Source organism: Kogia breviceps, chromosome 6 (genome assembly GCF_026419965.1).
Source record: "Kogia breviceps isolate mKogBre1 chromosome 6, mKogBre1 haplotype 1, whole genome shotgun sequence".
NCBI classification, from domain to species: Eukaryota; Metazoa; Chordata; class Mammalia; order Artiodactyla; family Physeteridae; genus Kogia; species Kogia breviceps.
Window position 1 is genome coordinate 35,293,082 of NC_081315.1, and position 27,867 is coordinate 35,320,948.

The following is a 27,867-nucleotide window of genomic DNA, read 5'->3' on the forward strand; positions in this document are numbered from 1 at the left end:
ATGATTGCCCTTATTGTGTTATTACTGGCAGTGGTAACTGTGGCCACTGGTCTTCTGGCTCACTTTTTAGTCTCTGGTAGGTAAAATTGTGGATTTTGCTGAGTGTTATTTCGGTTTTCTGTAAACCTTCATTTGAATAAATGTAAATTTATTTCCATCCAAAAATAATGTACTTTCACCAGTAAATGTCCACATTTTTAATTTTTTAATTTATTCAGTCATTTCATCAACAAATAACTACTGAATGTTTAGTATGTCCAAGTACTTTTCAGGGCACTCAAGAAACAGCATTAAGCAAAGCAGATAAATTTCCCACCTCCTTGGAGCTCACAATCTAGTATTCTTTTCAGAATCTATACAAAAGACCAAAATAGTAATTGTCTGAAATTTACTAGTAATCACAATAAACTCTAATCATTCATGTATAAGCAAGTGAAAAATTATGATGAATTAGTTATTAAAATTGGCTCTTTTACTCAGCATTTTCTGCCCACTAACATATCTAGGGAAAAAAGAAAAGCACATGTCCAATGAAATAATGAATTTTAAAATTATTGGTAAAGTATAAATATGATACAGTATTATTATTTTGAGAAAACATTTTACTCTTTCCAAAACAATATCAGATTATTTTTCTATTGCCTGATATATTTATAATCCCACAAAAATTCATTGCAGAATTCTCTTTTTATATTGCATCTTTTTTTGACAAACGTCCACAATGTCAATCTCACACAGATGTATGTGATAAGACAACTAGTTCAGGGGACTTACTTGAATGGACTTATCTGTGTCTCTTTCCTCAGACTTGATGGGGGAGTGAAGATTCTTTTAGGAGCTTTAAAGGGCTTAAGAACATTGTTCTGGGGCCCATATAACGACCCCATCTGTAGTTTACACCAATGGCAAAAGATTCTCAGGTCAGCTAATTTAATGAATAGAAGCCCCTTAACTATGAGTAGAGGGTTCAATTACAAATGGACTATATAGATTAGTAATGGGGGGGGGGACCAAAAAAGCACTACAGAGTCCAGAGATATCCCTAGGAGATAGATCATCCTGAGGTCCTCTTTCTTTCCTAGATCCACAGCTTCCCAAGGAGAGATGTGCTTCTGTGGTTGCTCCATTTTCTATCTTTAACTCTTTGTAGATTTCTTGCCCCACCAGGGCCATACTCCTAAGTTTACCACATTCCTCCACTGCTCTCTTTTTTATAACCTTTCCTGAGAGATGAACAGACATCTGATTGATTCATACCTTTTACACACTGTTCTCACCTCCAATCTCAGGCAGTTTTTTTCCCTGCCTTTCTTTTCACACCTTTCTTAGTGTGCCTGGCTCTTCCATTAAAAACCAAAATTTACAAGAACACTTATTACCTCTACTTCCAGTAGAGTACCAGGTGGTATACATTTCACCACAGCAAGAAGCAATACAGTCATTAAATATTCCAGCTCTAGAGCCACACTTGTCTGGGTTTAAACTTGGAGAGGCCACTAACTAGTTGTATAGCATAGAGCAAGTTACTAATGCCTCCTGCCTCACTTTCTTCATCTGTAAAATGAAGGTGATGCCACTCTTAGAGAGTTTAGTGACAATCAAATGAATTAATACATATAAAGTGCCCAGAAAAGAACTTAGCACATAGTAGGCACTGAATAAATACCAGCTATTATTAATATACAACATTAATCATTATTTTATTATATTTATTATTAAACTAAATTAAAGTCTCAGAGATATATTCAAGACTTCATATTAGCCGCATTATAGTTGGGCCTTAGATCCCAAAATCTACCCTCAAACCAGTTAATTTCCTACTTTTTCTTTTCATCACAGGCCAGAAAATGGAATATTATCATGGCACCTTTAAAATTTCAGATCTACGAGTCAAAAGTAATTCTGGACAAAGCAGCCCATACCAGCTTAAGGACTTACAGGAGATGAGTGAAAACTTGGTAAGTCAGATAAAATTGTTTCTATCATAAAATATTGCAGGACGAAGGGATTTTTGTGAATCATTTTCCCCACTATTTCTTAAAACATGATTTTCAGACAATTTGCATCAGAATCATCTTGCAGATTCCCAGGTCTCACTCCAGATCTTCTGAATCAGTGTCTGATGGGGTGGGTGGGTAGGGAAAGGGGAGTAAGGGAATCTGCATTCTAGCAAATTGGTGATTCTGATAAACCACTTTTTTTTAACATGTTTATTGGAGTATAATTGCTTTACAATGGTATGTTAGTTTCTGCTTTATAACAAAGTGAATCAGTTATACATATATATATGTTCCCATATCTCTTCCCTCTTGCATCTCCCTCCCTCCCACCCTCCCTATTCCACTCCTCTAGGTGGTCACAAAGCACCGAGCTGATCTCCCTGTGCTATGCGGCTGCTTCCCACTAGCTATCCACCCTACGTTTGGTAGTGTATATATGTCCATGCCACTCTCTCACTTCGTCACAGCTTACCCTTCCCCCTCCCCATATCCTCAAGTCCATTCTCTAGTAGGTCTGTGTCTTTACTCCCATCTTACCCCTAGGTTCTTCATGAGCTTTTTTTTTTTTTTTTCTTAGATTCCATATATATGTGTTAGACTACGGTATTTGTTTTTCTCTTTCTGACTTACTTCACTCTGTATGACAGACTCTAGGTCCATCCACCTCACTACAAATAACTCAATTTTGTTTCTTTTTATGGTTGAGTAATATTCCATTGTATATATGTGCCACATCTTCTTTATCCATTCATCTATTGATGGACACTTAGGTTGATTCCATCTCCTGGCTATTGTAAATAGAGCTGCAATGAACATTTTGGTACATGACTCTTCTTGAATTATGGTTTTCTCAGGGTATATGCCCAGTAGTGGGATTGCTGGGTCATATGGTAGTTCTATTTGTAGTTTTTTAAGGAACCTCCATACTGTTCTCCATGGTGACTGTCACTTTTTAAACCATCTGATTTAAAAGTGAGAGAACAGAAGCCAAGGTATCCCAGCCCATCGCTCCCCCATTCCACCATGATACTACCCAACTGAAAAGCTTAAACATACCAGAAGTGGTTATTTGTAAAACCACATGCTTTTTTTGTTAGACCACATTTTAAGACTTAAAATATTTTTTAAATACATGAAAAAAGGAAAGAGGGTTATAAATGTTTATTTTATCTCAAAAACACACTAATTAAGATAAAATACCCAGACGTATTGTGCAATATTCAAATGAACTGCTAACAACTTTGTTAAAACTGAAATACAAGACTGCCCCCACCCCTCCAAAAAAAAGTAAACTCAGTTGCATAACAGCTGTGCTCACGATGCGTGTGAACCCTCACTCAAAAACTAAGGTCAAGTTAACTTCCTTGACAACGAAGCACAGAGCATAAAATTATTTTAAAAGGGTGGAAATGTCAGGTGTTGGTTTGTTTTAGTCAAAGAATCATTTTTTACTCAAAACATTTCCTTTCTTTCTCAAACCATTTTCATTTTTTCATGCCACTATTTGATATTTCATGTCTGATCTTCAATATAACACTGCAAAGGAGGCATTGTTATTCACACTTTATAGACAGATAAGAGAACTAAGCCTCTGAAGTTAAGGTCCACAGTTGGTAAATCAAGGAGGGGAGATTTGAAGCCATATAGGTTAACTCCAACAGGTGCTATCTCCACTAAATTGTTCTATTTGTCAGGAAGGGACTAAGCTATAATAGGAAGTTCAGTTCTACATCAATTCTTCTCCCATTTAATTTTTAAATCCATAAAGATTATAAATCTATATGCTCTGTCAGACCACTTTTACTTAGCCAACACATTGGGATTACATTACTAATTATATAAAGATATCTTCATCCTTAGTTTCTTCATTTACTTTTATCAATTTTTTCAGCTTTATTAAGATATAATTGACATGTAACATTGTAATTTTAAGGGGTAAAATGTGATATGATACACTTATGTTGCAAAATGATTACCACTATAACTCCTCCGTCATGTCACATAATTACCATTTTTTGTGTGTGGTGAGAACACAAGATCTACTCTCTTAGCAACTTTCAAGTATATAACACAGTGTCATTAAGTATAATCATTACAATGTACATGGGATACCAGAACTTATTAATTTGTAACAGAAGTTTGTACTCTTTGATCAATATTTCTCCATTTTTCCCATTCCCTAGCCTTAGTAAGTACCATTCTACTATCTGTTTCTATGAATTCCGCTTTTTAGATTTCACATAAAACTGGAATAAAGTATTTGTCTTTGACTTATTTCACTTAGTGTAATGCCCTCAAAATCCATCCATGTTGGCAGAATTTCAGTCTTTCTCCTGGCTGAGGAATATACAGCTGACCTTTGAACACTATGGGCTTGAATTGCAAGGGTCCACTTATATGCAGATTTTTTTTTTCATTAGTAAATACTGTAGGATTATATGGTTTGACCCATGGTTGGTTGAATCCACAGATGCAGAACAATGAATACAGAGAACCATATGGAAACTGTGAATAGAGGGATGTTATGCTATATGAGGATTTTCAACAGCACAGGGGTCAGCACCCCTAACCATGACATTGTTCAAGGGTCAACTGTATATATATGTATATACATCTTCTTTATCCATTTATTTTTTGACAGACACTTAGGTTGTTTCCATATCTTGCCTATTGTGGATAATACTGTGATGAACATGAGAGTGCAGGTATCTCTCTGAGATCCTGTTTTAAGTTCCTTTGGATCTATACCCAGGAGTGAGATTGCTGGCTCAGATGGTAATTTTAGTTTTTTGAGGACCCCCCCATACTTTCTCCACAGTGGCTATGCCAATTTACATTCCCACCAACTGTGCATGAGGGCTCCTTTCACCAAAGTCTTCAAGTTTCACTGTTAAGATCTTTCACCTCCTTAGTTAAATTTATCCCAAAGTATTTTATTGTTTTTGATGCTATTATGAATCAGGTTGTTTTCTTTATTTCTTCTTCAGATATATTGTTGTTATTGTATAGAAACACTACTGATTTCTATACACTATGAATGTTGATTCTATAAGTTTGATTCCTCTGTTGATATGTATGCAACTTTACTAATTCATTGGTCATTTCTAATAGTGTTTTGGTGGCATACTTAAGATTTTCTATATATAAAATTATATCATCTGCAAATAAAGGCCATTTTACTTCTTCCTGTCTGATTTTGATGCCTTTTCTTCTTTTTCTTGCCTGATTGTTCTAGCTAAAACTCCCAGTAACATGGTGAATAGGAGTGGTGAGAGTGGGCACCCTTCTTATCTTGTTACTGATCTTAGAGGGAAAGATTTCAATCTTTTACTATTGAGTTTTGGTGTAAGCTGTGCATTTGTCATATATGGAGTTTATTATGTTGAGGTATGTTCCTTCTACAAGTGATTTGTTGAGTGTTTTTATCATGAAAGAACCTTGTATTCTGTCAAATGCTTTTTCTGCATCTATTGAGATGGTCATATGATTTTTAGCTTTCATCCTACTGATGTGTTGTGTCACATTTATTGATTTGCATATGTTGAACCATCCTTGCATCCCAGAGATAAATCTCACTTGATCATGGTATATGAGCCTTTTAAAGTGCTGTTGAATTTAGTTTGCTAATACACTGTTGAGAATATTGGTCTGAAGTTTTATTTTCTTATAGTTTCCTTACCTGGCTTTGGTATAAAGGTAATGCTGGCCTCGCAAAATAAGTTTAGGTGTGTTCCTTCTTCTTTGATTTTTTGGAAGAGTTTGAGAAGGATTGGCATTAATTCTTATTTAAATGTGTGGTAACATTCACCAGTGAAACCATCTGGTCCTGGGGTTTTCTTTTTGAGGAGGATTTTGATTACTGATTTAATCTCCTTATTCATTATTGGTCTCAGATTTCCTATTTCTTCAAGATTCAGTCTTGGTAGGTTGTATTTTTCTAGGAATTTATCCATTTCTTCTAGATTATCCAATTTGTTGGTTTATAATTGTTCATAGTAGTTTCTTATGACCCTTTGTGTTTTTGTGTTATAATGTCTACTCTTTCATTTCTGATTTTGAGTCTTCTCTCTCTTTTTTCTTTTAGATAGTCTCACTAAAGTTTTGTCAATTTTGTTAATCTTTTCAAAAACACTGCTCTTAGTTTTGTTGATCTTTTCTATTGTTTTTCTGATCTTTATTTCATTTATTTCTGTTTTTATCTTTGTTACCTCTTTCCTTCTGCTAGCCTTGGTCTTAGTTTGTTCTTTTTCTAGTTCCTTGAGGGGTAAAGAGATCAAAAGACCAATAAGCCTCAAAATCCTTTGAGCACCATCAGTGCTCAGGTTGGCCATGTTCTACATAGGCTTAGGATAATGATTCACAGCTGACTTCTTAAACCTTGGGTTTTGCCAAAAATCTGGATTTTAAATAGATAGAATAACAACTTTAAAGGATTACAATAAGAACAATCAAGATTATGGTCCTTATTTTTAGAGGGCAAAGAATATAGGCTGCCTTTGGAGAGGGGTAACCATTACATGTTGCTTGTACATATCAGTGGGTAGGAGCTTAGTCCATAGGAATCAAATTACTGAAAATGTCAACAAGGAGAAAAAATTCCCCCAAATACTTCATGGGCAGTTTTCTTTTTTCTCTAGGAGCACTGATCGCAATCTGATGTAAATCTCATTAAAAACACTAAAAAAAATCTTCCTGATAAATGCAAGGCTTTCTGATAAATTTTCACTTCCTTTTATTAATTCATTCAAAAAAGCATGCTGAATTCTTACATATTGTAGAGTATGAAAAGAAGAATGATTGTCCCTATCCATAAAAGGTTTGCAGTTTAGTAGAGGAGATATTTTCATAACTATATTAAGGAGTAGAAGATATGAGGAATAAGAACAATTAGGACAGGAAGAGGAAAGATTACTCTGAGGTTCAAGGAATAAACCCAAAGTAGGTCTTATCTGAAATAGACTTTGAAGGAGAGTTGTGATTCAGAAAAGCAGAGCCAGCAGAATCAGAGAGGGGACTACAGACCAAAGGAATAGCCTGAGAAGGGCAAGTACCCAAGTAAACAAGACATGCCTGAAAACAGCACTATCAAGCATGAAAGGTAATGGTGGTGTTGATGGGGGTTGTGGGTGTGGGAATCAATGACAGATGGTGAGGCCCTTGAACATATGACTCTGTGACCAGAGACTCAAATGCAATTGTGCTCTAATCTCTATTTCTACCTTGAGTTCAGCCCTGGAGTAAAGCAACTTCAATTAAACCTTATTTAAGGTTAAAGATGTGTTTTTTTAAAAAGCATCTCTTATACCATCCTTTGTGTGCCACTCAATAACTAGGAGAAAGCAACAGGATCTGAATTTTTTTCTTGGCATGTTTTGGCTCTAAACTTTTAGTTCTCAGGCACTCATATGGTGTGATATTGGTAGAAACTGCCTTCATATTCCATTGGCCAGTCTTCAGTGGCATATCTCTCTGAAGTTTGTGGTCTCAGCTCTGAAACAGCCCTATGTGAATACAAAGACTGCTGTGAGAGGAGCAGGCTGGGAAGCATCTAAACTGAAAGGTGGGCTACATGTGTGAACAGAGGTAGTTTGGGAATGAGAGCTAAATGACTGGGCCCGTCTGTTTGTCTGAATTGAAGGCCTCTCCCTAACTCTTCCATTAAACACCCAACTAACCTTCAATTGCCGTCTTAGAACTTAGTCTCAGTGCAACTTCCAGAATTTCAAAATCATCAAACATAAAGAGGTACTACCTTGAAAGAAGGTCTTTTGCTCAATATGAGGGACTAACTCCAACTACAAAACTCTACAAATGGCTCCAAATGGGAGCAAGATATATTTATAAATCACTAACTCTATTAAGATATGTAAATAATAAACTTAGAACAAGCTGGCACACAGCTTAAAACTTCTGAGAATTTAGAATTAGAATGTCAAAGTGCTGGCAGAATGTTTCTGATGAAATAGGCCTTAATCTGCCAGGGAAACATTTTTTGGGGGTCTCTAGAAAGCTAGTTATTACATAAACTCCATTGAGCAATAAAGTTTACGTTCATGTTTTCTCTGATTTCCCCTGTTTTAAATTCCTTTAGTGTAGGAACCCTGTTAGCTAGTCTCTGTGCCCCAGCATTTTTTAGGATAACATAAAGATCCTGGGCTTCACCCCAGACCCAACCAATGAGGCTTTATAGGGACACGGTCCTGGAATTTGAATTATAGAGAAGAGACCTCAATATTTCTGTGATTACCAAAGTTACTTCTACCTAGATTCTTCTTATGTTATTCTTTCAGCTCCTATCTTCCCAGACACCTGAACTATTCAAAGATGGAATGGATGCTGGGGCTAGATATTCTTCTCAGCAGGCATTTTGCCAGATGAATGATGTCATCCAGAGTCAAAAACTTAATCCAGTACCTTCACCAACAAGTCATAAACAGCCAAGGGATCTATTGTGGGTAGAATTGCAGAGGATAATTACAAACCAAACTTCTTTAGATACCCAAACACTATTTACTTTTTTTGCTTTTAATACTGGTCATTTTTCTCCCCTTTGTTTTGGTTAGTCTTTTCTTTTCTTTTGGATTTCTCCCAGATACTGAGTAATAGGACTGGCTGTGTATGTCAGAAGAGAAATGATTAAAACAATTATCGGTCTTGCAAAAACATATCTTACAAAATAATTTCATTTCTAACATATTAACCCCACATTTCTTCAGCCCATTTAAGCTTTTCTTATTTAAATACAAGTAAGTGTATATTCTGGATACAAGAAATTTCTCTATTTTCTAAATACTGTCTTTGATCTAAAGTTTAAAAATATATTACCAAATATATATTTTAAAGTTTTATACTTTAAGTCAATTGACTGTTTATGTTATAACTTATTGTCATATGTTCTATGAAAGAAACTGAAGTAAAATGTACATCACATTTAACAAGGTGGTTGTGTGATTGATAAGAGAGGGACCTAGAGACAGAAGACCTAGATTTAAGTCCCAGTTTATTAATCCACATGATGCTAGGGAAATTCACATGATGTCTCCGAGTGTCAGTTTCCTCTTCAAATGAAATAAGAATCAAAATAATTCTTATTTCATACAGTTATTATAAGGAGTAAGGGGGATATATATTTTGTTTCCCAATTAAGCTTTTTACGAATGCCTGATACTGCTAAGGAAGTCACAACTTGTTCCTTGATCTCTGAAACAGCCTTCTTTTTTATTTCCATTCTTTGGGTTTTTCAGAATGAGAGTTGGTTTTCTTGTCTCTTTCGTAAGGACTTAGGAGGACATAATATTTGCACATTTGGCTCATCTTCTATCAAGTATGAAATGCAGTGCCTGCATTCAGATGACACTGTTGCCACCAAGTGGTCACTAGGGGATACTGCAAGCAAAAATCTAGGTGTGATAAGTCACAGCATCATAATGTCTTGGCAGGCAATTAAAATTCTGTGCAAATGAACCCCAAACAGTAGTTTTTGTTCTCCTCCCCTGCTGACATAAACTGAGGAACACAACTTTGACCTAAACCTGTAAAACCACCTTACTCTTTCTTCCTTCCTGACTTACCCTAGGGCTCAGAATCAACAACAATTAGAAAATTGTTAGCTCTTTCCTAAATCTCTAATGCCTCTTCCCTGTACTTACAGCCAAAGACCTGCAGAGAAATCTGAGACCTGTGATGCCAGGATGGCGGCTAACCTGATCCACCGTCAGTCTACTACCAAAATATACCCAGCATTTTATATGTGTTTAATCCTTACAACCCTATGAGTAGCATAGCAATATCTTTGTTTTAGAGGTTAGGATACTGAGGCTCAGCTTGGTTCACCAACTTTTCCAAGGCCACCCAGTTCATGAGCAGCAGGATAAGCAGGCTTCAAACCCAGCACTGAGCCATGGTTCTCTCCACCACTTCTCAAGGCCTCCCTCCATGTCCCATCTCTGCTCTGCAACTTTCTGCTTCACCTTCTGGGGAGTTTTAGGAAGATAACCTTTACCCCAGATACCTATGTCAGCACATTAGAGTCACCTGGGGAGATTTTTACAAATACAAATGCCTAGGTTCCCTCCAGACGATTTATAACCAAAATTCTGGGAGAGGGGCCCCAGCATCTTTAAGTCTTTTTTTTTCTTAATTCTGCAAATGCTTCTGTTGCACAGCTGGAATTGAGAACCACCAGTTTAAATCATGATATTAATCATGTTTAAACATTTTTCTACTGCTTTAACATTTAATCAGGGGTATATTCTTCTTATAAAATATTTTATTAACACAGTTTCTCTCTTATTGTAATAACAGGTGGATGAGATATTTATAGATTCGGCCTTAACAAGCATTATATCAAGAACCAAGTAGTCAGACTGACGTATGTATGTTTGGGCAAAGGTGGATTCACATCCTGGAGTGACAAAGGGCAAAAGAGATAGGAACCCTCATACACCGTTGATTATTTCGACAACAGTCTCGAGATACAGGGCCAACCACCAGTTTGTAAACACAAAAACTAAGACTCCGGGAGGTTAAGTGATATGTTCAAAATTCCGCAAGTGACAGAACCAGGATTCAAATCCCATCAACTGATTATAAGGCCTGGGACTACCAGAAACCATAGCTTTGGGAAAACCCAGCAGCATGTCACTGCATGCACCAAGTTGTATTCTTTCAATACACATGTCATTTCAAAAGTATTAAGAAGGCAAAGTTGACTACAAAATGGGATCATAAGTCTTACCTGTAATGAAGCCCTAGTTACAGAAGCCATACCCAGACAAAAAGATGTTCCTGTTTTAATGAATTTCTGCTTGTTGTCGTGGAGAGGGAAGACTCCTGTCATTTGTAGAAATTGCTCCGAGGTTTCAACTGTGTTATTTGGAAAGCTCATAGCAGAACATATACGTAACAGATACAAACATATGGGCCTGTGTGACTCATCTTCTTAAAGAAAATGAATACAGTCAGACAGATCTATTTGAAGGACATAATAATAGGTTTTCTCATCAATAGGCTAATGCTTTATTGGCAGACTTACCCCAAGTTCCTTATACCTTTATCGAGTAACTAGTGACCTCCAGAAGGATTTTACAATATATATTGGATAAATTTTATAATATTTAGGAGATAAAAAGCATGTTATTTGCTGAAACTTTCTAGATTTCATGCCTTCCATTTTTTAAATTCTGACTTGCCATAGCATCCTAGCAAAATTATCACAGTCTTATGAACTTCTTTGAATTTGTAGCCACTATCATTTTGTAAGCTTTTATATGGGTCCAAAGAAATCCCACTTGATAAACAATGTTTTCCCTCTGATTTAAAAAGAGGGAAAATTACTAGATTGTATATTTACCAATTTGACATAAAATTCTGTTTATTTATATCTTCACATTCCAAAGCCTAAATGAACCACAATATATAAAATGCCTTCAAACTGATATGATTCCCTCTTTTTTTAAATCGAAGAATTTGGGAAAATAGGGCTTCGGTGCTTTTTAGACCTTGGATCTTTTGAAATGTAAAAATAAAAGACATGGCAGATCAACACATAGGTTTCCATTTTTCTTAAAGCCCTTTAATTGTTTGGTTTTCCTACTTTAAGAGTATGGAAAAATTCAACCCCACAAGTGAAGGGGCTTGAACTTGTGTATATGAAAAAAGTTCAAGGAACTGGACATGTGTAATCTGGAGAAGACTCAGACACCAAGAATATCACTGTCTTCAAATATTTTTTGTGGAAGGGGGAACTGATGTTTTATGTATGTCCCAATTGGTAGACCTAAGCCTATGGAATGTAAGCTTTAGGGAGACATATTTCAACTCCAAGTGAAGAGCTCTCTTAAAATCAGAGCTGACCAAAGAGAAATACCCTCTTTAGAGAAGTAAATCTTTTTTTTTTTTTTTTTTTTTTGTGGTACGCGGGCGTCTCACGGCCGTGGGCTCTCCTGTTGCGGAGCACAGGCTCCGGACGCACAGGCCCAGGGGCCACAGCTCACGGGCCCAGCCGCTCCGCGGCACGCGGGATCCTCCCGGACCGGGGCACGAATCCGTGTCCCCTGCATCGGCAGGCGGACCCCCAACCACTGCGCCACCAGGGAAGCCCCTAGAGAAGTAAATCTTTTTAATTACTGTGCTGTGGTTAGATGACCACTTATCACGGAGGCTGTAGAGCTGATGAAGGTATCACACGAGGGACTGGCCAAAGACACCATTAAAGTTTTTTCCAATCCTCAGCGTTTATAATTTTGATGATAAAATTTTGGTGTCTGAGTCTTATTCAAATGCTGTAACAAGCCTTCAAATTAATGCAGAAAATTCACTCAGAACATAATGAAAACTTGAAGAGGGAACATATGAAATGATCTTGAGTCAGAAAGTGACATACATGAGTTATCAATGTGAGATGATTAGTTCTTGACACTTTCAACAACTGAGGCATAATTCAGGAGAAGACAATACAGAAAAGAGAGTTAGATAATACTGGATGTATTTTTTGAACAAGTACCTTTCTCTTGTGTGTCACAGTCCAGAGGAAGATGGTGTGAGAGTAGATGTCATTATGGTGTTCCAGTTCCCCTCTGCTGAGTCAAGGGCAGTGAGAAAAAGGAAAATCCAGAGCATCTTAAATGAGAAGATAAGTAACACCAGAGTTTTGTCAATAAATGCCTCATCAGTTGAAGTTAATGGTAAGTAGGTACCTTTCTATGTGACGTGAAGTTCTCTATTCAGTCCATTTTATGTCTAATCATAAACTTATTTACCATTATTTCCATTCCAAATAATAGCTAGAATTCAGATGGAAAAAAATTCAAACTAAAAAGTGACTTTTAAAGGTTTTATTATTCTCTGATGAAAGCATGTCTGAAGTTAGTTGTCAAGTGATTTTTTTCTGTAGTAATTGACTGGCACTCACCCAGAAATAAAATCAAACCTTTACCACTAACAGAGTCAATCTGAGCCAGCCACTTCCTCCATGACTAAGCAAGTGAAAATACCAAGTGTTTAGCAAAAACTGTTTTTCTGTTTCTAAAACATAAACTCATTTGTTGCCTTTTAAAAATATGAATAGTTTCTGTAAACAGTGAAATTATGAAGTTTATGTTAACTTTTTTTCCTATGGGCATTTGAGAAAATGGTAAATCATTTTTGGAGCCATTAAAGCCTTCTTATAAGTAATGCTTTAAAAATCACTAAACTAGAAAAGAAATCATAGGAACAATTATACCATTATTGCTTCTCTAAAAAGAGAAATAATCTTTTATCAAGGCCCTTCTCTATATCCTTTACATGCAGCATCTAATTTCTACATTCTTATGAATTAGGCAAATTCACCTTTATAGATGTGAAAGAGGGGCAAAAAAGGCTAAGGATTCCAATAATTAAAAGGAGCAAACATTCGGGACTTCTCTGGTGGTGCAGTGGTTAAGAATCCACCTGCCAATGCAGGGGACATGGGTTCGAGCCCTTGTCCGGGAAGATCCCACATGCCACAGAGCAACTAAGCCTGAGCACCACAACTACTGAGCCTGTTCTCTACAGCTCTCGAGCCACAACTACTGAGCCCGCATGCCACAACTACTGAAGCCCGTGCACCTAGAGCCCGTGTTCAGCAACAAGAGAAGCCACTGCAATGAGAAGCCCGTGCACCACAGTGAAGAGTAACCCCCACTCGCTGCAACGAGAGAAAGCCTGTGTGCAGCAACAAAGACCCAGTGCAGCCAAAAATAAATACATTTTTTTTAAAAAGGAGCAAACATTCAAATCTAGATGACTAATTTCTTGAGACGCTTGTGAAAAAAGGGTGTGGTCAAATGCATTTCGGAAATTCAGTCTATGATATTCACCTCTTGGAAATTCATCCCTCATATTAGCATGCTAAAGACTCTGAGGAGACCAGCTAAACAGAAACCTGTTTAACCCTGTACATTAAGCTGCTTCCACAAGCATCTATTTCTGGAAGACAAGTGCAGATTTCTCATACAAATTCCAGGGGACACCAGACTTAAGAGTCACAGAAGAGATTCAGAGTAAGTGTGATTAATATCAGATGTGAAACAGAAGGCCCTGCCCTTGCAAGGGTCTGGTTGACCCTTTAAGAGGAAACCTGACCAGGAAGTGAAAATCTGCAGGAATGGGATGGGCAGGAGTTTGCTGATGAGACAAAGAGTCAGCTAGTCAGGGAATAAACCTGGGGACCTCTCCCAACCCAGGAGGGAAGAACCTGTCAAGGGCTTAATCCACCTTCTTTGTTTTCTTGTTTGTGGGGATACAAATGAATCGAGGTTGTGAAATAGTGGAAGCTCTGATAAATTACATGATGTGTTCTATGTAATTTCCAACAACCAGTTAATTTGCCAGGAACTTAAAAGCCTGAGCTATCTGAAACCAAAAATGAAGTATGAAATGGTCATCAGTTGTCTGGGCTCTTTGTTTCTTATAGGTTCAGTTTGTGACCTGCAGCTTATTTTAATGACTATAGTAGATTAAAGGGCAGGATGTGCTGATGGAGAACCTGATTTGAGAGTTACCTAATTCTAACTCCACTGAGTCACTGCAGGAACACCCAAGTAATTGGCCCATGCCTTTGCCTCCACCTTCTCATCTATAAACTTGCAATGATAATGTTTGTTATTCCTGAAGTCACAGAAATACCATGAAGATACACTAGAAAATAGAATATGGAACATATAGGCCATTACCTCTTAGAAAGCTAGCAAATTGTGCATATGTGTTGGAAACCTGAAAGCATTAATGTAACTGGTGGGAGAAAAAGCTATAACCTTGAAGTTTTCCAAATTTCCAAATATAAAAAGAGCAGTGTTTACTAGCACTTAGGAAAGGCCCATTTAGTAGAAAGCTCAGTAGAATCCTCAAGGCAATTCTTACAGACAAAAACATTGCTCTCCAGCAAAACAATTTGGGGGACTTCAAATGAATGGAGAACTGCAGAAATTCTAGACCAAGTCTAGATACAACCCTGCAGCCCAAGATTTGTCCATAATTTGTCAAGAATCTGTGTTTTGGCTTAACAAATAAGTGTGTGGTGTGGGTCTTTCATGTGATGTAATGTGTCAGAGCAAAATTAAAATCAGCTCCTTTGAATTGCAAACACCATGGCTGTGGAAAAGCGGCTCACTGCCTATATGTTGTTGACGTGGGTTCCAGTTATCATCATGTTACTTGTAGCATGTACTGACCTGAATATGATTACTCCCAACTCAGAAGTGTGTTAGAGGGTCACTTTCAAAACTAAGGTGTTAATGTTTCTTTTCACTTCTAGACGTGGAAAGGAAAAGTATTTGGTCAAAACTGGAAATGTGAAACAGCTAGTTATTTGTGTATGCGTAGTTTAGTTCCAGGTGTAATCATTCTCTCTAAAACTCTTTCCTTAAAAATCCAATTACACTCCCAACTATTACACTCACCCTGTTATCATTCCTGGAAAGGGGTGATTTGCATCTTGCTCAAACTAAGCTGAAGAAGTTTTAACTGAAGAAGTCTAACATTATACTGTTTGCCATTTTAATTTATTACTAATATGGCATATTAAAATACCTCTTTTTATTTCACTTCCCTTTATTGCACTTCAGAGATGTTGTGTTTTTATAAATTGAAGGTTTGTGGCAACCCTGTAGTGTCAGATAATTTTTAGCATGTTTTAGCAAAGAAGTATTTTTTAATTATATATATAGTTTTTTCGAGACGTAATGCTATTGCACACTTAATGGACTACAGTATAGTGTAAAAGTAAACTTTTATATGCACTGGGAAATCAAAAAATTTGTGACTTGCTTTATTGCAATATTCACCTTATTGCAGTGGTCTGGAACCGAACCCACAATATCTCCAAGGTATGCCTACATTTAAAAACATAAAATAAGAAATTTACTACTTTAAAACTATATTCGACTGAAAATTGAGTTCCTTTCATAAGTAAGTACTGAGAATCTGATCTGAGAAATTGATTCTTCACCATAAAATGATTTAGGTATGCCTTTAAGGGTATCCCTGAATTAGATATTCTCAAGAGCTCCCACTTTGTAGAGTTCATCATCACTAGTTTCCCAAGTGAAATTTATAGAAGGTAAGTAGAAAGAAACATTCTTATTGTGTATAATGAGAAATTAGATACAACGAATATGAGTCTGAGAAACATGGCATTGGTAGAAATAAGTAAAACCAATCTACCCTCATTCTACTCATTAAGCCCTTTTATTTTGAAAACCATCACAGTTTTCATGCAACCGTCCATCAGCTTAAGTTTAAATGTTTGTATTTCCTTTATCAGATTCCTAACTTTGTTGGAAATGACAGAATTTAATCTTAGATTCTGTCCAATAATTGGCCTTTACCAATATCCAGCAGGTGTTCGATAAGAATATACAGTAGTTTATTCCTCAGAAAAAAAATCATTTTAATAATTTAGGAACCATGTTTTAGAAGTATTTTAAATATAGTTTATGTGGTAGTTTTCAAAGTTTTTTTTTCCATTCCCAAACCCTTTGACCAAAGAAAGGCTTATGCAAAATCTTAAATAAAGAGAAGAGATAAAAGCAGACCTGTTCTGGTTGAGCCTGGGTTTGAACCTGAAGACCCCATCTAGTTGCTCCCTCTTTCCCCACTTTCTCTATTTCCTTAAATAAAATTCAAAGAAGCTTTATCCTGCACCATTGGAAAACCACTGTTCTCTATTAATAAAATGATTTGTGGGTTTGGATCATCCAATATTTGTGCCTTAATCACCTACTGCTTGTATTACCCACCTAATTAGCGGTTGGTTGCCTATAAATCTCTACAAAAACTGTACACATATTTTGTTATATCAGATAACCATTTTCCTGACTGATCTATATGCTCAAGTTTCTAGAATCCATATGTGGTCAGTATCCTCTAATAATTTCTGGTCATTGAGACCAACCAGAAGAATATAAAATTATCATTCTTTGCTCTATTTTGTTTTTCAGCAATGAGCTCATCGACAGGGAAGCTAACTGTCCAAGCATGTAAGTATAGTTAGCTTATAAAAACAAGTTCAATTTCCATATCAGGGAGGATAATATCTTCAAATATTAGCTCATAATCACCCACCCATGTCCCACATTTTCTTTGGGAAAGAATAACAATTGAGTAAGAGATGAAAATACTTTTTTTCCCTAAGACCGATCTTTTTGTAATGTTCAAGAAAAACATTTTACATGGTGGTAATTTGGGGGCAGTTTGAAGAAATTATATATTTCTGGTTTGGAATAAATGAACTTTCCTTGCTAATTTTTTGAATGCTATGAAATATGCTTTCTACTGAGAAATAAAATGAGAAAGTGATAAATGGGAAAGAGATAGACCCCATAATTTGTGACTGCCCTATAAAATTTACTTATTATACCCATCTTGATGGTTGACAGCAGCTCCACTCACTCACTTTATATCACTGTGACCTAAATTTTGAAAGATTTTATAATAGCGGTGACGAATTTTAGGAAAGTTGTTCTTTCATTTTCATCTGTGTCTTGCAAACACACTATATATTTTATTCATTCATTCAATAAATAATTTTTTAACATCTACCAGAAGTGCCAGAAAGTGAATACAAGTGTCAATAAGACATGATTCCTCCTCTAAAGTTAGGAGTTTGAAGGTAGGGGAAGACATAAATAAATCAGGAAATGTTGAAACAGTGTGATAAACACTATGACAGAGACAGAGCACAGTTCTATAAGAGTCAATCAGAACCAGGTAACCTGGGCTTGTGGGGTCAGAAAGTGATCTTGAGAAAGGAAGGACGGAAAATCAAGTGACAAGTGGAATGAGTGTCTCGGGCAGGGGGAGCAGAATGCAAAAATGTCTTCAGAAAATCAAGAACACGGTAATTTCTTGTCATTGAAAAATGTCAGTGTGGCTGTAATATAGAATGGGGCGGGCATGGGAAAGGAGAGTGATTAATAATGATCAAGGACCAGAACCAGGCTGAAACATTTCAACTTTATTTGGAGGGCAACGAGAAGTCACTGAAGGGTTTTACACACATCAGAAAGGTCACTCAGTTTTCAGTGTGGAGAACGGACTGGAAGAGCAAAGCTGGAGGCAGGGAGATGAACAGGGAAGCTATTGCAGTCCTTCAGATGAGAAAAATGGTAGTCTAAACTAGAGATGGCAGAGTGATGGGGATTTCTAAAACGACTGGCCACAGAAGGAGTGTAATCAGTACCAGTAAAGTGAATTTCCTTTTTGATATCTAATTTGTTGGAACAAGAATTGAACCTACCATGTTTTCTTTATGAGCACCATACTTTAAACAGGCTTAATTCTTAGCAGAAACCCTAAGCATCAAACTAATCTCTGATCTGATGCACATAATACATATTTATTCCTACCAATAGTGAATGTGATGTTTATGTGGAAACATAGAACCCTCCATCTCGAAGAGTAAGAGACTGGTCATGATACATTAACCCATGCTCACTTTAGGAACTAGTCCCTCAGAAAAATGTATGGGTTAGGAGTTCCAAGGAATTAGCAATTACTTCTCTGACTAGTTCTTCTGGTGGGGACTTCACATCAAAGTAACATGGTGGGAACATCTAAAACTGGGAAACAATAATCTTAGTAGGAGCTCCCAGAACATCTGGATAATTGACACTGCAGGTCCTCAGGACATAGACTTTGTGGTGTGTCAACATTTTACAGCCCTGCATAGCTTCAGTAGGCAATATATATCCACATCTATAAAGGGAGGGAGTAAGCAAAACATCAACTATAAGGAAATACAGAGGATGGATATTAATATTGTACCTGTTTACATAATGACATGCAAATATTGCACTGCAGTACTCTACTAGTTTCTCTGTATCAGGGATTATAGAGATGTTTTTTACAACTTAATGATCTCATCTCTTTCAGGTTGTGGTAAACGAGATGCTCCATTAATAGTGAACAGAATAATGTCTGGAGAGATTGTGGGCAAGTCTGCCTGGCCTTGGCAAGCTTCCCTTCAGCATAATAACATACATCAATATGGGGCCACCTTGATTAGTAATACGTGGCTTGTTACCACAGCGCACTGCTTTAAGAAGTAAGTGATTGACGTTAACTTACTACTACTGCTACTACTGCTGCTTTAAAAAAAAACCTCGAGTTTTATCATCTTCTGAGTAATAATCAATGTCTCCAAATATAACTGAGGTAAAATGAGAAAAACTTCTTTCACTTTATTTTCTAAAATTGTGTTATACTTACACTTATTTGGAAAGTCAGTAGGGGTAATACTCATTATCCTAGTATCAGGTCCTTAAGGTTTTAAATAAAGAAACTGTGGCTGAACAGCGTGTGGAGAAAAGGGAACCCTCCTACACTGTTGGTGGGAATGTAAATTGGTGCAGCCACTATGGAGAACAGTATGGAGGTTCCTTAAAAAACTAAAAATAGAGCTACCATATTATCCGGCAATCCCACTCCTGGGCATATATCCAGAGAAAACTCTAATTCGGAAAGATACATGCACCCCAATGTTCATAGCAGCACTATTTACAGTAGCCAAGACATGGAAACAACCTGAATGTCCATCGACAGGTGAATGGATAAAGAAGATGTGGTATATATGTACAATGGACTATTACTCAGTCATAAAAAAGAATGAAATAATGTCATATGCAGCAACATGGATGGACCTAGAGATTATCATACTAAGTGAAGTAAGTCAGACAGTGAAAGATAAGTATCATATTATATCACTAATATGTGGAATCTAAAAAAAAAAAGATACAAATGAACTTACTTACAAAACAGAAATAGACTCACAGACATAGAAAACAAACTTATGGTTACCAAAGGGGAAAGGGAGGAGGGATAAACTAGGAATTTGGTATTAACAGATACACACTTACTATATGTAAAATAAACAACAAGAACCTATGTATAGCACAGGGAACTGTACTCAATATCTTGTAATTAACTCTAATGGAAAAGAATCTGAAAAAGAATATATACATATATAAATATATATATATATATAAAAAATGAATCACTTTGCTGTATACCTGAAACATTATAAATCAACTATACTTCAATTTTTTTAAAAAAAGAAATAATTAGGTTGAGAAACAAGTATCTATATCAGCAGTACCTGTCTCTTTGCTTATCCCTCTTGGATGATGTTAGTTCAATTAATTAGTTAAGGAACATTAATCTCATTATTAATAATACATTTTGGTGGGAGATGGTATCCTATAAAGAACAGAGAGAGACAAGCAGACATGATACTAGGTATATAATTTAAACCATCTAGGCCCTATTTTCCTTAAGTATAAAACAAAGCCTTTACTAGAGGACCTTTCATTACTAGATGACCTTCCCAGTCCCTTTATGTGCCAAGATCTACCAGCGGCTCAAGCCCATAAGCTAGAAGTCACCCACACTTGGTCATCCCTCATAGGACTTAGGACAGCTTTGCCTCATTCTTTTTTTAAAAAATTTTGTTTATTTTTTTATATAGCAGGTTCTTATTATCTATTTTATATATATTAGTGTATATATGTCAATCCCAATCTCTCAATTCATCACACCACTACCACCCTCCTGCCACTTTCCCCGCCTTGGTGTCCATAACGTTTCTTCTCTACACCCAGATGAAGTGTTTTGTATACAAGTTCTTTTTTTTTTTTTTAACATCTTTATTGGAGTATAATTGCGTTACAATGGTGTGTTAGTTTCTACTTTACAACAAAGTGAATCAGCTACACATATACATATGTTCCCATATCTCTTCCCTCCTGCGTCTCCCTCCCTCCCTCCCTCCCTATCCCACCCCTCTAGGTGGTCACAGACCACCTAGCTGATCTCCCTGTGCCATGCGGCTGCTTCCCACTAGCTATCCACCTTACGTTTGGTAGTGTATATATGTCCATGCCACTCTCTCACTTCGTCACAGCTTACCCTTCCCCCTCCCCATATCCTCAAGTCCATGCTCATTCACTCTTGCCCTCTAACAATCTACTCTGTGGAAAGAACAAACGTGATTTTTTTTTTTAACATGAGACTACATTATGCTTGGCTTAAAAATCATCCAGTGAATTGCCATATCACTTGAATAAAATCTAAGCACTTTATTCATGACCTATAAGACACTCTAAAATCTGGCCCCTGCCTACCTCGCCGACCTCATCCCCCACCATAATTCCCTTGAGTCCTGAACTGCAGCCTGTCTGTTCTAAGCCCTTGAGATGTTTGCCTGAAAACTTGTCACCCCATCTTCTCACAGCTGACTCATCATCAACCATGTCTCAACCCAAATGCCATGTTCTCAAGAGACTTATCTAACTACCCCCTTGTACTCTATTCCATTGCCCTATTTTATTCCTAGTCCTTATCACAGTGGGAAATTATTTATCTATTCATTAATTTGTTTTGCTCTTTTTCCTTCACTGAAATCAAATACACCCAACAGCAGGGACCTTTCTATCTTGTTTGCCACTTTATCCCCGGCACTTCAAATAAGGTTCAACACGTAGATGTTTAATAAATATTTGATGAAGAAATAAATGAATAATATTTTATGTACTTTACAGTTCTAAAATTCAATAATTCTATACTGAATTTCAGCTCAAAGATGCCATTTGTATATATTTTATCTTTCAAAACAGTAGCAAAAGACTATATGGTCAAAGAAAACTATCATTGCAACCAAGTGTTTTAGGGTGGAATTTTCTCCTTTATTAGCCTGCATGCAATTATTGTAATGCAGTTCATATATTCTGTTCATTTCTAACCTTTTCCAGTAAAGCAAACCACATCAATGGACTGTTAGCTTTGGAACAACAATCAACCCTCCATTAATGAAAAGAAATATCAAAAGAATTATTGTCCATGAGAGGTATCACTCCCCAGCAAGAGAATACGACATTGCTGTTGTACAATTATCATCCAGCGTCACCTTTACTGATGAGATCCGAAGAGTTTGTTTGCCAGAAGCCTCTGTGTCCTTCCAACCAAATTCAACTGTCTATGTCACAGGATTTGGAGCACTTTTATATGGTGGTGGGTATCCCAAAATGAATCATGGAGCACTAAGCCCTATTTATGGCAGTGTGATTTAATGTCCATCAATATTATTGTCAGACTTTTCCACAGTTTGGTTGGATTAGTTAGGGCTCTTGTTTTGCAAGTGACAGACACTCAACTCAAATTAACTAAAGTAAAAAATAATAATAAAATGGCAAATTTGGCCCTTGTCAATTGGAAGTCAAGAGATGAGATGAGTCTGGCTTCAGATACAGTTGGATTCAGGAGTTTGTATGATGCCATCAGGCTCTGAATCTATGAATCTTTACATTACTTGGTTCTGTTTTTCCCAGGTCACCTTCATATAGAGGGATTCTAGCTCCCTAATGGTAAAGGTAGCCAACAGCAGCTCAGGGTGTACATCTTCACCTAGTCGATGCCAGGAAAGAGCATGTGCCTTCTCTTTGCCAGAACTACATTAATCCGTGAAAAGATCTCTTTTGGCCCAGCTTGTGTCCAGGAGTACCAGACTGGCTGGCTGACTCAAATGTTCACTCCTATGCCTATAGCAAGAAAGGCAGGTGTGTGACTGGCAGCCTAGTCAGAATCACATGGAACAAGGGAAAGACAGCTCCAAAAGGGAAAGCTTCAAGGAAGATAAAGGAAAAGAAGCTTCCCTCAGCAACACTAAAATCTTTCTCTATGTACCATTCTCTATGCAATGCCAGGTATATACTAGATATCCTATGACCCTCATGCCCACCTTCACTCCAAGACTCTTTCACTTTGAGCCCCACCTCTGTCAGCCTCCTCTCCCTTTTTTCATCTCCTCTTCCCCTTAGTTTGCTCCATCACTTTTTCAGTTTCCTCAATCACCTCAAAAATGTTTTCTTTGCTCAGCTACAATCTTCAATTGCAGCAAAATCTGCTTCAGAACTAAAGAGGCTAATTAGGTGTTATCAGGGATAAGAATAATATAGAGAGATAAGTCGTCTCTCATAATAAAGATTCCATTGACCTTTCTAAAATGATTTAACTTGATATACTAACTTAATCTCCTAAGAAATAAAAATGACTTCATGTTTTAATGTTTTTAGGGGCATATTTAGTCAGACACACCCTGGATTCTAAAATCTGGTCCAGGGGCATACATATAACAACAGCGAGAGGGTTTCTTTAACTCTGGGCTTGAGAAGGTAAGAAAGCACTTTCTGAGAATGAAAAAATTCATTCACAGAGATCTATACAATTTATATACAATAAACTCTAAAGAATAAGCCTTTAATTCTCATTCTCCACTAAGGAACCAGGAATACCTTTCACTAACATGGCTGAGAATGGGCTTGATGGTCTCTAGATTTTCTCCAGATGTCCCATGTGGTTTCACTCCATATTATACAAGCTGAGATATGTATTACTTTCTTTAAGGTCATATTACCAATCACAGAAATTATTATCCATAGCTTAATAATCCTAGGGTTGATTTAGTAGAGCTGTGAGCCTGACACCACTATGTCTTCACTCTCTCTGATGGATTTTCTCCTAAGATAAGAGTTGCATTATTTGCTTGATGGGAGGGGCATCTCAGATTCCCTTTGGCTTGATGGAAAGAATCACTTCTGGCCTGGAGTTTGAGGTTGGCATAGAAATAAACCTGCCTAACAGTTTTTGAGTAGCAACAGAATCTAACTTGTGTAGAACACTATAATGAGCAACAGAATACCTACTTTTTTAAAGCACCCATGGAACATTGGCCAAGGTAGACTATATCTAGGTCCATGGAACAATCTTCGACAAACTTAAAAGAATGGAAATCACACATAGTATGCTCTCTGATGATAATGGAATCAAACTAGATACCAGTAACAGGAAAATCTCTAAATGCTTAAAAATTATGCAATACACTTCTAAATAATTCATAGGTCAAAGAGAAAATCTTGAAGAAAATTGTAAGTATACATAGAATAAAATGAAAAAATATCAATACATGCAGGATGCATCTAAAACAGTAAAGAGAGAGGGAAACATAGCAAATGCATACATTAGAAAACAAGAAAGGTCTCAAATCAATAACATAAGTTCTCACTTCAAGAAACTAGAAGAGCAAAATAAACCTAAAATAAACAGGAAGAAGTAAATAATAAAGGTAAGAGTGAAAATGAATTCAATCAAAAGCAAAAAATAGAGAAAATTTATGAAATAAAAAGCTGATTTTTTGAAAAAAATCAATACTTTCTCAGAAATGTCATTAAGCATTCCCACAATAGTTGAGAAACAGTTCAGAGATGTATAGGACTTGTAGGCTATACTTTTTGTTTCCTATGGTTTTTTAAAATTTACTTAATTTTTATTGATGTATAGTTGATTTAAAATGTTGTGTTAGACTATACTTTTTGCCAACTAGTTTTATGAAAAATTTATGAATTTACATTGTCACCTACAATATGCATTTCATCTTACCCTTCCCGGCACTGAACATGAATTATTTTTAATTGATAATGTAGTAGGCAAAAAAAATTATACCAATTATATTCAAAGAACAGAATAATTTGAGCATTTTTGAAACATTTTGGCAAACACACCTGTCCAGAAATAAATCCTGAATTGGCACTCTACAGAAATTAGTGCTATATTAGTTTTCTACTGCTGTGTAACAAATTACCACAAATTTAACAACTTAAAAGAGCACACATTTATTATCTCACAGTTTCCATGGGTCAGAAGTTCAGACATAGCTTAGTTGGGTTCTCTTCTCAGGGTCTCACAAAACAGCAATCAAAGTGCTAGCTGGGGTTGTGGTCTCATCTACAGCTCCGAGTTCTCTTCCAAGCTGGTTGTTGATGAAACTCAGTTTCTTGCAGCTGCAGAGCTCATGGCATCTTGCTTCTCCAATGCCATTAGGGGAAACTCTCCGAACTTAGGGAAAGCCTAAGCCCTTTTTAAAAGGGCTCACAGGATTAGGTCAGGCCCACCTTGGAAAATCTCCATTTTTATGAACTCACTGTCAGACTGACTACATCTTAATTAATCTGCAAAATTCCCTCTTCTGTGCCACAGAACATAACCTAATCATGAGAATGACACCCATAATATTCACAGATCCCACCCATACCTCAGAGAAAGGAGATCACCTAGGAATCTTGGGGATCATGGTAGAATTCTGTCTACTACAGGGTCAGTTTCCCAATCAGCGTATGGTTGATATAAAGAAACCCTGAATGCTTGTGATATTATTGTTTTCCATCATAAATAGTTGTCTTCTGCATTAATACTGGTTTCTATAACTCAGGATCTAGTTTATGATCTGGAGTCCCAAAATTGTAAGAGGTAATGAAATCATTGCCTTTAAATGTCATTATGTATGTGAAAGTTCTTCATAAAATGTAAAGGATAAAATAAATGTATATAGTTATTTTATCAAGCCAGGGCAGAAAACTAGGCCTGCAAAGTTTCTGGGAATAATCTGGAATCTACAAATACAAACTTTATTTTTTTAAAAATGCCTTCCTAAATACATTAACTGATTGTTTTTTAAGTAAAGGTACAAAGGTTTTCCAGAAAAAGAAACAAAATATTTTTCTTGCTAGTATAGGTATTTATAAAAATGAGATAAGGATGATTATCATTTACATATGCCAGATATTAAACAGAAGTTTTTTCTTTAGGAATTGCATACATTAACCTCATTCTGTATCAACAATTTTAGTATGAAAAAAAAAATCGGGAAAAGGTCCACACTTCATTCTAGCTAAGGATGTTTATTGTCAACACTAAAATTACTTTGTTTTTCTTTAAGGGGAATCCCAAAATGATCTTCGAGAAGCCAGATTGAAAATCATAAGTGATGATGTGTGCAAGCAGCCACATATGTATGGCAGAGATATAAAATCTGGAATGTTTTGTGCTGGCTATCTGGAAGGAATTTATGATGCCTGTGGGGTAGGTGGAGAGAGATTGTTTTGATATCATGAACTCAAAAAATTTATCTGGCTCAAAAGCTCAAAATGCTCTTTATTTTAGTAAAATACAGAGACCTTGTCTGTTCAAAAATTTATAAATGCAAATCTCAAACACAAACATATTTTTAAATGTTTTATTAAGCAAAAAAAAATAAGCAAAGAGTTTCTCTGATGCTATCAAACAACCAATAAAATTAAATTTTCTTAATACCAGAAATCCACAGGTTCATAAAGCAGAGTCCCTTTCCTTAAAGAGCTGACATTTAGAAAGGAAACAATCATGAACAATGAACTATGATGTAATGTTATAAATTATATAACAGAGAACAAAATTTTTTATTAAAGTATAGTTGATTTACAATATTGTGTTAGTTTCAAGTGTGGACAACAAACATTTTTAGCTTGAAGGAACATTTCTGAAACAAGTATTAGAGAGATGATACTTCAATGAGGCCTGAAGGATAAAGAGCACTTACCCTATAGAATAAGAGGAGAATATTATAGAAAAGAGAAAAAGCATAGCTAAAATTCTTAAGGTGTGAAATTATAATTCATATTTGAGGCAACTCCAAGTAAGCTGTTGGGTCTCAGCCTAAGGAGGATGAGAGGTGAGAAGCTGTTAATGCTGAGAAGGTGGATTAGGCCATGGTGTGAATATCTAGCCCCCTTTCTAGTGGCCTACTCTGTTGTCCAGCATCTATCCTGCATGTATATTTTTGGACAAAGGAGTAAAGTGTGTTTCTTCCTGGAAGCACTTGCTTTATAATGTGAGATTCTTGAAAACTCCAAGGAGGTGATTCCACATGCTAAAATGATGGGAATTGTATTGTTATCAGGTGGAAGAAAGCCCTGCCCAGAGTCCCACAAATTACACAACATAGACAACCTCTGTCAGAAAAATAGCAGGGAGTTTTGCAGCATACACACTGGGCAAGAGCAGAATCTAGCCCTGGTTGCTGAGAATGTGGAGGAGGCATCTAGAATTCAGGGAATCCAAAGAGACGTTCATGCCATGACAGGCAAGTAGGAGGTGGTGACAGGAACACACTGAAAATGGGAATCTATACGAACAGTGAGATCAGTGATAAGCCTCTGGAAAGACTGAGTCATAAAGAGCTTTCACTGGGCTGGGGAGCAGAGGTAAGATTCCTGCCCCATGACTGTTCAGTCATAATAAGCTCTAGTCATAGAAAAACTGGGGAAGTTTTCGAGGAAGTGACTCAGGCACAGGGGTCTAAGCAGGAATACAGGGATTGCTACCGGGGTACATCGGGAGGTGCTTCATCTGTCTGATAAAACAGAAGCCCAGGCACCTTACTTGGAGTCCGAAAAAACTAACATCAGCTTGACTTTCTGTGTTGTGTACTTGAAATGTGCTAAGAGTAGACCTTAAGCATTCTTACTACACACATACATCCCCACACACACAAAGTACTGTGAGGTGATGGATGTGTTAATTAACCTGATTGTGGTAATCATTTCACAAAGTATATATGTCAAATTATCACGATGTACACTTCAAATATATATGTTTATTTGTGAATTATACATCTATAAAATTGAAAAAAAAACGTGGAAATTGAACTTCAAGGCTTTTATAACTTTTGAAATCCATGTTTCAACTAATTATCCTAGAATTGGTAATCTATACATATACTGTCTAATAATAAAATATGTGGTTCATCAAATTATCTTAAGTAATAAGTTTTACATTTAGCTAATTTTCTTTCTCCTTTTTCTTTTTTTATTTTCAGGGTGATTCTGGGGGACCTTTAGTTGGAAAGGATCTTAAAGATATCTGGTATCTCATTGGAATTGTGAGCTGAGGAGATAACTGTGGGCAAAAGAACAAACCTGGAGTCTACACAAAAGTGGCTTATTACCAAAACTGGATTACTTCAAGAACTGGCCTCTAA

The 27,867-nt window shown here is 36.5% G+C and overlaps 1 protein-coding gene across 1 annotated transcript; it reads left to right on the forward strand.

Annotated features, from left to right (window-relative positions):
* TMPRSS11A (transmembrane serine protease 11A) lies at positions 1 to 27,867 on the forward strand. Its single transcript, XM_067036922.1, is given in 9 exon segments — positions 1 to 76; positions 1,840 to 1,958; positions 10,305 to 10,329; positions 10,332 to 10,371; positions 12,525 to 12,685; positions 18,897 to 19,072; positions 21,770 to 22,028; positions 25,789 to 25,931; positions 27,706 to 27,867. Coding segments are annotated over 9 exon segments (1,161 nt in total).